The 12,019-nt window shown below is 41.5% G+C and overlaps 1 protein-coding gene across 1 annotated transcript in view; it reads right to left on the bottom strand.

Annotated features, from left to right (window-relative positions):
- The window catches only part of dock10 (dedicator of cytokinesis 10), a 64,976-nt gene extending 55,616 nt beyond the window's left edge, over window positions 1-9,360 (bottom strand). The window contains exon 1 of the mRNA XM_032507280.1: window positions 9,058-9,360. Within this exon, the coding sequence (XP_032363171.1) occupies window positions 9,058-9,165 (108 nt within the window). The 5' untranslated portion in view covers window positions 9,166-9,360. The remainder of the gene's footprint in view (window positions 1-9,057) is intronic.
- Window positions 9,361-12,019: the final 2,659 nt, after the last annotated feature.

Below are 12,019 nucleotides of genomic sequence, written 5' to 3'. Positions count from 1 at the left end.
TTTCTTTCTTTCTTTCTTTCTTTCTTTCTTTCTCTCTCTCTTTCTCTCTCTCTCCTCCTCTCATGTGACCTCTCACAAACACTGGCATTAAAGACAAATACTTTCTCTCTATCCACTTTTCCTACCTAGACTAAACAGACTTTTTGTCTTCTAATACAATTCAACAACTGGCAGTGTGACACAACAAGGTTACATATACAAAAAACGAATATCCTGCGTTTACACCCAGCACACACACTAGTGAGATCACTGCACAGCCTCACGCAGAGTTCAAACAGTGGGGGAATTCAGCAAGAGACACTAGTGACAGGCTCAGATTTGTTTTTTCATGTGCTTGCTCTGCTTTTATTTCTCTGTCCTTTCTGAATGAGTCATTGAGAAGATGGGGACAGACGCACACCAAGGCCTGGCAGTGCACGGTCCTACTGTTATCGGGCAAACACGGCTGAGTCGTCTGCAGCTCAGTCATAACAAATGTCAAAGAGCTATTCATCTCCTCTAATCCCTTTCTCTTTTCTCCTGTCTGCATGTGTACACACACACACACACACACAACGGTGACACTAGAAGCATTCACTCAACATGACAAGGAGTGAGAACTGAGGAGCTGGGTGAATGTAATCCAGTTGATTTTGAGAGAGAGTGAGCGAGTTGAAAGGAAGTGTAGGCAATTAGGGAATCTGTGTAGAGATAGAAAAGGCAAAGAGGAAGAAAAAAGGCAGAGAGGGAGCAGAGCAAAGGGAGGCAGAATGCAAAAAGTGAATTATTGGAGGGAGCTAGTAAAGGGAACACTAGAGGGGGAGACATGGTGAGGAAAGGCTTGATGGGAGAAAGAGAATAAGTGTCACCCTGCTGATGAAATATGTGAAGTGATATGAACACACATTTAGGTTGCACCGCATGACGAAGACTCTGAACTGCACAGCTTCTCAGAAAAGCTGCATGCGGAGTTGTTCAGAGACTCAAAATGTAGGGTGTGAGAGAAAGAGACAGAACTAGCATGACATCCTGTCCCACATTATCAGATCTTGTACAAACACAATCTAAGAGGTGACATTTTCACAAGTTTGGTTTGACACATACAGCATAGAGTATATGATGTGATGTACGCTCAAACCCAAGATGGAGAGGGGAAACACAATGTGAGGTGTGTGACTCATCACATGCATCGACTACAATAGGTCACGAAGCTGTGGACCCAAGAGCTGACACAGATGCGAAATGTCATATAGTGCCATGTATCAGTGCTAATTAAGCTATAGTGTAATGAAGGTTTCCCCTGGGGAATTGTCTGGCAAAGAAGGGGGGGGGGGGGCATCATGCATCTTATTTTGTGACCTGGCCTAAACAGTGACCACACCCACACTCAAAATACAGCATTTGTTGTGCTAAATCAGCTAATTTTACCCGACTTTTATTTCACAAACATTTTAAATGTGTTATATTTATTGGCTAGCGGAGGTGGTCTTTATTCTTGGTGAGGTGGCTCACCTCCACTATAAACCCTGATAATTATTCAGTGTTCAGTGCTACTTTAAACAAACTTTAGACAAAAGCTCCTTTCTTAATTCTTTTTGGCAGGAGAGTCTCTTTTTTCAGTTTAATTTATTCAATCAAGACTGTGGTATGATTTTCAAAAGCCCAACTTCTGGAAGAGAATAAGTGTATTGGCAGGCACGGAGATGTTGCCTCTGTTGATTTGTAAAGCGGCTTCACATGCAACTCTATGGACAAAAACATATGAACATCTCAGCCTCTGCAATTTCTTAAAGGTCCCATGGCATGAAAATTTCACCTCATGAGGTTTTTTAACATTAACATGAGTTTCCCCAGCCAGTCTATGGTCCCCCGATGGTTAGAAATGGCGATAGGTGTAAACCGAGCCCTGGGTATCTTGCTCTGGCTTTGAGAAAATGAAAACTCAGCTGGGCCGAGCTGGAATCTTGCCCCTTATGAAGTCATAAAGGGGCAAGATTACCTCCCTATTCTCTACTCTTCCCACCCATGAGAGAGAGACATCATGGCTTTCAAACGAGCAAAGTGCCAAGGTTGGTCAAGGCCACACCCCCAGCCTCCACCTTACAAGAGTGTCCATAGGAACCTTAAAAAGTTGCTAGCATGCACACTTATGAATATAGCACAAAAATACTCACAATCATGTGCACTAAAACATTAGTAACACGAGACAACCTGTCACGTGCAAATACTTTGCATATAATATTATACATATCGATGCAATTGGACAACTGCCTGATAAACCTGTGATTAGACAAAAAAACTCCCACACAGGACATAGTGTTCACAGGAGGACAAGTTATCTGCTGCGCAGCCCCGGTGCAATCTCGTCTGGGGGATGAGACAAATCTACCGAATCTCTCATCCTCTTCTCGCCTTTCCACCCTCATTTTCTTCTTGGTTTTCCCCTCTTTACAATCTAGCTCTCTTCAAATGATACAGCAATACTAGTGATGTCTGACCCAATTATAAGCTTGATCCTGTCTCCGGCTCCACTCCTGTCCTACCTTGCCCTGTCCAGATGTAATAAGAGGCATGTGACAGAAAGGTCAGGATGAATCAATCAATTTTATATGTCACATGAAATCATACGCGGTACAATTCCAGTGAAATGTTATCATCACCACCCAGGATCAGTGCAGATCTCCTGTCAGACTGGGCATCGTGCATGCAAGGATCTCACAAGAGAAGAGAAAGATAGATAAATAAAAAATATAACACAGTAGATGATAAGTCCAGAAAGCAGTTGAAGGAGGCGGGTTAGAGAAACAATTAAAGCAATAAGTATATTATAAGCATGTAATGTATATAATACATATCAAGACCTATAATATACATGTATAGGTATTTACAATGTACATAAACATATAAGCATATGCTATAACCAGCAACACAAACCATCTTAATTCAATTTTAACATAATAACTTGGGAGCGTGAGAGCAGAGGAGCAGTAGTTTAGATGAAATAAGATACACTAGAAGGGAAAAAGTAGAGATATGCGAGGAGCGCTTCCTGTTAGAATTCCATCCTAATTGACCCTTCTCTGTTGCCGCGGTAACAGACGCACAGCTCTGGGAGACTAGGCTAATTACTGGTAATCTAACTGGTTTCTCTCCTCTGGGACAATTGATTTTCAGCATTATCAGTTTGACTAAGTCGCATGAGATGGCCATATTAGTTGGTGTTACATGCTGCCAGCTAGCGTGACAGCTCTCTTCTTGAAACAGGGCAGCAGCACACTGTGGTCAAATCAAGATAAAACAACGCTGCAAACCATCCATGCTACAAACCCATATTCAGGCTACAATACTACTATACTTTTTTTTTTTTTTTTTTTTAGAACAACCACAAGCCCCACAAAGACACACATACAGATACAGATACACATACAGACAGACATATTAGGCTGATATACAAGTATGCTGGCAAGTCAGCAGTGGTGCACAACGCATCCCAGGCAGTCGACATGATGTGTCATGAGGAGAGAGCGGAGTCAGACTGACAGCATGTGCCCCCAATGACTACATGCACCAGCAACACATCACATCACTGGGGCACGCTGGGTAGGGAGGTGCCCCCCACCAACAAAATGACTACGCCACACTGCCTGACATTTCAGCTCCAGACAGACAGACATGCCCAGAAGTGGTATTTTACTAGAAGAACAGAAACCTACAAACAGAACATGACTAGTATAAGCCCAGAAGACAGAGCAATTAAGGCTGATGTATACAGATTAATAGGAAGCAGAGAAAATGATACTAATGTAATGAGACAAGCCAATAACCACCCTATTCCCACAGAGAAGAGAGGAACGGAGACACTTAACAAATCTACAGAAATACTTCCTTTCAGAATCAGACTAATATGTACAAAGAAGTGAGTTTTTACTTGCAAGGAATTTGCATAGGTGTATTTGGTGCATTTAATAAACATATTACAACGGGAATAAACAATAAGTGTAAATTGAGATGACTTACATAACAAATAAAGATAAATCCTGCAAGTGAGTGAAACATAAAAAAAGACAAGTTAAAGTGCAGTCAATGAAATATTAACACCACTAAGCTTTGGGTCATATATAAAACATGTAAGAAAAAAATACAGGAAGAAAAAGAAATGCTGCAGTGTGAGTGTGCTTTCTATATGCGTTCACTTTTTAGTGTTAAGGCGAAAGAACACAGACTGCTCTCTGGCGAGGAGAGCATGCACATGAGCATGGAGGTGAACCGCATTAGTAAAAGACCAAATGGTTTTACATGTTTAAGCCCATTAACTCAAAGTCACATTTACTTTACATCACCGTCAGCCAGTTTCCAAAGCACTACATTCGTTTTAGAGTGGTTTCGTTTCACCTTCCCGGCAGTTCTTAAAGCAGACATTGCTGACAGAATTATTAAAATGATCTAACTATCTAACTAACGGAATTATCTAAACTGATCTTAATTATGGCTCAGCCTTTTTTATAAAAAATTATTTTGGGGGGATTTTCCACCTTTAATCGATAGGACAGCTAGGTGAGAAAGGGGAGAGAGGGGGGGAAGACATGCAGGAAATCGTCACAGGTCAGACTCAAACCCTGGACCTCTGCATCGAGGCATAAGCCTCAAAATGTATGTGTGCCTGTTATACTCACTGATCCAACCCGGCCACATGCCTCAGCCTTTTGGCAGTTTATACATTAATTGCGACAAAATTCTGCACAAATGTCTGATAAGATAAATTGAGGGAGTGATGACATTTAATATCATAAAGATCAACTTTACTGTGACACCATAATGTTCTGCAAAAATGCTTTACTGACTACTAATCAACACCACAACTCTTCATAACTCAGATTGTGACCGTATTTCATATTTGGCCAGAGTGAATTGGTGACACTAATCTTGGGTGCCCACCTTTAAACTGTGGTGACTGTACAGATCTCCAGTGCTGCCGGGTTGAAGAAGTTGTGTCAAGAATCCATGTTTTGCCAAAACATACACTTAATACCTTCCTTTAAATACCTTCAGTCTTGGCTTCATGTATTATACGAGTCTGGACAGACATGGATGTAAAATCTAACTTTGACTGGTTGGCGGCCAAAACCAGTACGATTTAAAAAATTTAAAATTTAGCGGACACCTGAAATAGCCAATGGCAGTAAACAGTCAGCAGTGGTTAGCAGCAGCAATGTAAAAAAAATCCTAAATTGATTTGTAGCTATTAGTCTGAATCAGGAAAAAAACCTGGAACAATGATTACGCACACTTGATACCTTTACATTATGGGATTACAGGTTCAGCCCCATGACTGGATAACAGACACTGGTTTGTAACTAAATGGAAAATTCCCAATAAATGCCTGGAGCCCAAAATTGGGCACCAAAAATAGTCAATATGTGATCAAGCGTGAAGCTAGTACCATAAGGGCACCAAGGATGCCAAGTGCAAAATGTGGCATTAGCTGGCGCCAAAGGAAAGACAGGACACTGATAATATAACATCAAACATTGGGATACTGTGTGGAAAATGCATGAGCAATGCATATGGCCTTAAGCAACGAGTGAGGGTGACTGCATACAAGCAACGCTGTGCTACTGGGCAAATAAACTCTGAGCTACAGTGGGACGCCAGGGTCGGTATGTTGGACCTAATCTGGCTGTGTGGTTAGTGTGGCTGGCATCCTCCAGGCATGGTATGACATGTGGTTCATCCCAGCAGGCAGCCAGAGTCACAACAAGAATGGCACTTGTGTCTACACTGCTATGCTGCTCACTTTAGCTGAGAGTCATAATAAACACTCAGTCTCTGGTGCCAATAATGAGCAGTAATGAGTCTAAAATACATTTTGTTGGTAATGTGTACACTGTACGCACTGTAATGTACACTTCAGACATGACTGATACAAATCCTGCTTCATTATCTTATGTATTTAACATATTTTTGATATTTAAATGTAGTTTTACATCTGATTCCATTGTTTTTTGTTGTTGTCCAGCAGCTCAGAGCCAGACAGAGGCCAGAAAAGATGTAATGGAAAAGATCTCATGGTCACTGAAGCAACAAACTGTGGCTTTTAAAAAAAAAAAAAACTCAACCACCATTACATCCTTCATTCTTGTATCTATTTACCCGTCCATGCTCTCTGCATATTTGGGGATGGGTGGGCTGACCACTATAAGAAACAGTGAAGTAGTCAGAAAGCAGTGATTGCTTTTCCAGAGCGCTTCATCAGAGGAAAATGCAGCATGCAGCAGGGGGATTTACCAGGTATCTCATACGCTATACTCACGAACCCACACACACACACACGTCAGACACTGATCCAACCTGAGGAGCCATGCAGAGCAGTGGAATGGTAAGAAAACCATAGGGAGACAGTGGCAGAAGCAACTCAAATATAAAAAGTCTGAAACGTGGAAGTCATGGAGAGATTCGGGGGGTGAGGTTAATATGAATAAAGAAAAAACTGGCTACTATTAAAAAAAAAAGGAAGAGAAAGAGGGTCAGAGAGAGAGAGAGAAAGAGGCTCGCGCGTCATTGAATGTTATGCCATAGGGCCTGATTCTGCTGACCTGGTTTCTTTCACCAACAAAGGCCATGTAATAACCCACTGACAAAAACATCCCCACACGTGCACACAACGCCTATGGACATTTACACAGCCACTTAACCTAAACCTGTGCACACACACACACATACTCTACTATCTAGCTTCCTCTCTCTCTCTCTCTCTCAACATGCATACTTCATTGCATTGAATGCCTTCAAATAATTTATGGATGTATTCCATCTTTAGAAACATTGGCTTTTTCAACATATATGAAGGAGCAGAAACTAACCAGTCAGTGTTTGCACATTCTGACGTAAATCAAGGGACAAGTCATTGTTTCCATTTCAGTTGTCACCTTTAAGAAAAACAACGTCAAACCTTTTTTATGAATTGGTTAGGTGTTCTGGTAAATAGGTTTTATCCATATGTCCGCCCCTAATTCAGCATGTATTTAATCTACCAAATGTTTGACATTTTTTAACATACAGAGCCAAGGGAATTATTGATCCTTAGTTATTAAGTCACTTTTGAAGCAAAACCCATGAGCATTGGTGCAGAACTGGTAGCTGCAGCAATTCATCTGGAGCATCAGACTTTGTAGAGTTTCATTCTGTGCATACACAACCCAACATCCACATGTCCCACAACTAAATACACCTTTTGCACAGCAAAATGTTTACAGAAAATTAAGTGGTGTAACTAAAAACATGCACAATACCAGGACCCTAAAACTGAAGCAGATAAATGAAATTAAGCCATGATTGAATGTATTTTTTAAACCTGTGCGTTTTCTACTGTTGCATGTCAAAATGCCTTCAATGAAGACAGCTCAATTCGTGGATTGTATACCACAAATAAATGGGGGCTTTAATGTCTTGATAAGCCTAACTGCTTATGCTTAATACTGTACAACGTGGTTATAATGGAGGGACATCGGGCAACGCAAGTCGTTCATGTTTTCTGGCTGTACATCTTCTCACTCAGTGACTATGTCTCTCCATTTATCTCCTGTATATCTCTCACTTCCTTTTTGTTTTTGAACTAGTCATTTTCTTTGCATAAAACCCACAGACTCAATGTGTGACTTCAGCTGCAGTGCTTTAGGCAAGGCAATGAAGCTCAATGTGTTATTTCTGCAGTGCAATGTCAGTGTCAGTGTCCTAAACGATACCAACACAAGGTGACCCACCAGTCAATTTCCACAACCAATAAAGGGAATCAATGTTCTAGCCTACTCTACTTTGCGACATGCATGCAGACTGTAAACTTGTACTCTTACGACTCATGCTATTCTATTGTACTTTGCTCTTTAGCTGACCCCCTGTTAGTGGTAACATCTGCCTGCTCGTGGAAAATTTGTATTTTCCAGTGAAAAAGCAAAGTTTCAATCATTCAATTATTTTCCATTTATTATTTGCCATGCACCCCAGTGATATTACATTTTCCCTCTTTATTCCGATCAATTGTCACTGTGCTCTGTTAAGCATGTGTCCCACTGACACACTAACACCAGAGTGAAGAGGATGCAGAGAATAGCAGCAAAGAGACTCGAGTGGAGTGACCTTTCTCTATGCTAATCTCTACAGCATGGATGGACGGACACACACACACACACACACACACACACACACACACACACACACACACAAAACGTGAGGTAGAGGATTTGTCCTCTGCCAAATGAATCAAAAGGGCATCATCAAAACACAAATCCTTCTCCTTGTGTGTGTGTGTGTGTGTGTGTGCGTTTGCATGCGTGCGTGTGGATGTTTTTTTCCTCGACTACCCCTCCTCCCACTATCTTATGTGTCAATCAGAGCCTCTCATTAGAAAGGGTGACACACCCACGGAGCATACATTTCACATCTCGCGACATTAAATAGCCAGAATTGGTCATAAATCAAGCCCTGATGTCGAATTCATCTCCCTCTCTTTCCCTTCTCTGTTCCTCCCTCCATGTTTCTGTGCACAGCTGGGCAGATGTAAACCGCTGCCTGTCATGCCGCATCCCACTGGGCTACATCCTACTACCAAGCCATTTACTGCATTTCATTCACTCCAGCCCGCCACACTGAAATAAACTCCAACCCACAAGGGAATACGATAGGCTCTACGATTTAATAGCCACATTGCCAGCCAATAAGCGCTTTCAATAGTGGAAAGAAATGTGGCGATTGTTGCACCATTATCCATTTAAACGTATTGAATTGTCCCCCCCTGCAGGATCAATAGACAGAGGCTGAACAGCGGTGCTGCACTAAGATGCCTGTGCTTATCCCCAGTAAAAACAGATGCAACATGAATGCCAATAATGTCAGATCTATCTCTCCAATGCCAGAGCTACGGTGCAGTGGTGCGGTGTGGGGCTGGAACAGAGATGAGACCAATTCACTTCCAGATGTTAGTGGCGGAGCCCAGAGCTGTAAAAGCTTCGGGCCCACAGGTGGTGATGGCTACACGTTTCACTACCACCATGTTTTTTACCAATCATTCGGGTCTATACTCACCGTCACTGCGGAGTGTCTGACTGCGTTGCACGCCGTCTGCCGGATCTCCGCCGCCGTCCCCGGTTTCAGCAGGTTCTTGGTGAATCTCCGGCTCGATTCGGCTGCCATCTCCTCATCTGAGCAGTCACCGAACACTAGTCAGCCTCTGGTGATTTCTGCAACAGTCACACCGACCTGGCCCTCGCTTCTAACGTGAGCCGACAGAGCTGTGTTTACACACCCTTTTTGGCGTTTCCATACACACATACGCACGCACGCCGCTCACTCCACACACGCAGAGCGCGGAGTGCAGAGAGGATGCCTGTGCGCCGAAATCGACGTCAATGGAAATCTGAAACACTACTTCCGGTTTTGACTTTCGAATTAAAGCATCCTTTTGCGAACCCGAGCGAGATGCTCACTTCACTGAGAGTTTAGCATTTATTTTGAAGGCTAAAAGCATCAAATGCACTAGGTTGTAATCTTGGTAATCTGTGGTAATACAGTTTTTGCACAATTTTACATGTGAAAAGAAACTATTTTTACACTAGCCTACTGCAACTGAATTTTAATTTCAATTACTCCTGATAAATGTATGTTTTAGATATTCTTTTTTACATATAGCCTGCTGAATTTGCACCCACATGCATCTGCAGCCTGGTCCATTCAGGAGCCTAGCAGTCTAAGTGCTAACGTTGATTTGACCAGGGGTATTTGAGCCTATACGGTAGGCTTACTGTACCATGCATCTCTATGAGAGCTCTGAAATGTCAACCACTTATCAGCAGTCCAGTCACGACCAAGATGCATGGAGCAGTTTTACAGTAGCTTAGAAGATGTGGGAGACACAGGGGCCAACAGCGACACACCGCGGAAATACCACGAAATAGTTCAAACATTTTGAAATAGCATCATCACAGTGAGAAGGAGGTCGACGACCTAGGCTACTGCAGGAATATTAGTTTTTTTTAACAGCACCTGTCATGTGACATGAGTTTATTAATGAAGATGCTGCTCAATAGAATCACAAAACACAAACGCTTTCAGATCATACATGTGTGCCAGTCAATAACTAAACACTACAGAGTATTCATTAGACATTATCAAAAAACAAAACCGAGAACACAGTGTCCTGGGCATGTCCTTACAGAAAAAAATGTTTATAATGTATATAGTGTAAATGTATATAGTGGCAAAGAAAAACTCCTGCACAGTGTCTAACTCATAAATAATAAAGTTTTAATCATTGGCAACGTTTCGGTACTAGACCATCTTCAGGCAAAATCAACATATAGTAACATGTATCACAGTGAATATCTTGTACACTGCAATAGTGCAACACAATATTACAGTAAATGTCTGTACCGTAGCCTATATTAGACACTTACAATACAGTAGCCCAACTGCAAAAGGCCAAAGAACAAATGAAACAAAAATAAAATGCACATGATAGTGCACCAAAAAAATATTATGAAACTGTAAAATCAAAGATTATGACAGATTTACAGTATTCTACCGCAGCATCACATCTCTGAACTGGCTTATATGCTCTACAATTAGTTTGATCACCTCAATAGAAACAATTTTGACTCGTGTGTGCAAACGATGACAACTGTGTGGTTGTGTTTAACTTTTGTGCATCACAATGTGTTTTAGCTAGTGAGAATGTGTTAAAGGTTTTGCCAAAAAAAGTAATTGATTTGACAAATAGATTTATGCCACTGCGCATTTGGTTCAGGATTAGTGTTTAAGATTTAGTGTTTTAAAAATTCATAAAAATATAGAATAAAGACCTTCCTATAAGCATGGTTGAGTACATGGGGATAAATATTGTGTTCAGCTTTTTTTTTTTTTTTAAATACAGTAGCACTCTGCTTCCCTCTTGTGTACATATGCAATACTGCATAAGGTGAGAAGTCATGTGTGGTCAGTTCACCCTACGCGTTCTCTTAAGGGTCTCATGACATGGTGTTCTTTGGATGCTTTCAAACAGGCCTTCCTGGTCCCCTAATACCATATCTGAAGTCTCTTTCCCCAAATTCAGCCTTGGTGCAGAATTACAGCCACTAGAGCCAGTCTCACGATGAGCTTTCTTTGGGACGTGCCATTCATGACTAGTGGGGGTGCAGTTTGCGCGTTTGAAAGCCATGATGTCTCTCTCTCATGGGTGGGCCAAATGCTCTGGATGGGCAAAGCAGAGAAAGGGGAGGTAACCTTGCCCCTTTATGACCTCATAAGGGGCAATATTCCATATCGGCCCATCTGAGCTTTCATTTTCTCAAAGGCAGAGCAGGATACCCAGGGCTCGGTTTACAGCTATTGCCATTTCTAGCCACTGCGGGACCATTTGTAGGCTGGGGGAACTCATATTTATGTTGAAAAAAAACTCAGTGACATTTCCATGCCATGGGACCTTTAATACATCCATGACCCCACGTCACAAAACACTTTTAATGAATTTGATAAAGATAGGTTTTTCTGTGTATTTTGCTGGATTTTTGAGGTATCCACTGTCAAGACTTGTACCGCAATATACGGACTTTATGGTGCCCATTAGGCCCACATTAAAATAATATTTAAAACGTCATAAAAATGGTTAAAACAAAACAACAACAAAAGAAAGATATATAAATATCCAAAAACAAGCTATGATTGTGATTTAAATAAAAAATAATACAAAATAATAATTGGGTTGTAGCCGCCATCTCTTCCTCGTCTTCAATAATTCCCTCAAATAAGCGAAACAGAGGCCCTGTTGGATGTAGTGGCTCGTGGTGTGGTCAAAGTTGATATTGCAGTTTTACAGTCCAGGTCTACTGGAAGTAAGGTGCAGTTAAAATGTGTGGCTATCAGTAGCTATCAATCAGATAGGGCCACTTTCATGGCATGACAGACGCTGTCAATGGACTGTTATCTGAGGACAAAAACAACTCTTAGCAAAGTGAACTGTGAAGCCAGTAATACAAGCTATACTACTTAAAAA

Source organism: Etheostoma spectabile, chromosome 3 (assembly GCF_008692095.1).
Source record: "Etheostoma spectabile isolate EspeVRDwgs_2016 chromosome 3, UIUC_Espe_1.0, whole genome shotgun sequence".
NCBI lineage: Eukaryota > Metazoa > Chordata > Actinopteri > Perciformes > Percidae > Etheostoma > Etheostoma spectabile.
Note: the sequence above shows the minus strand (reverse complement) of the source record. Positions and strands in the feature narration are given on the sequence as shown.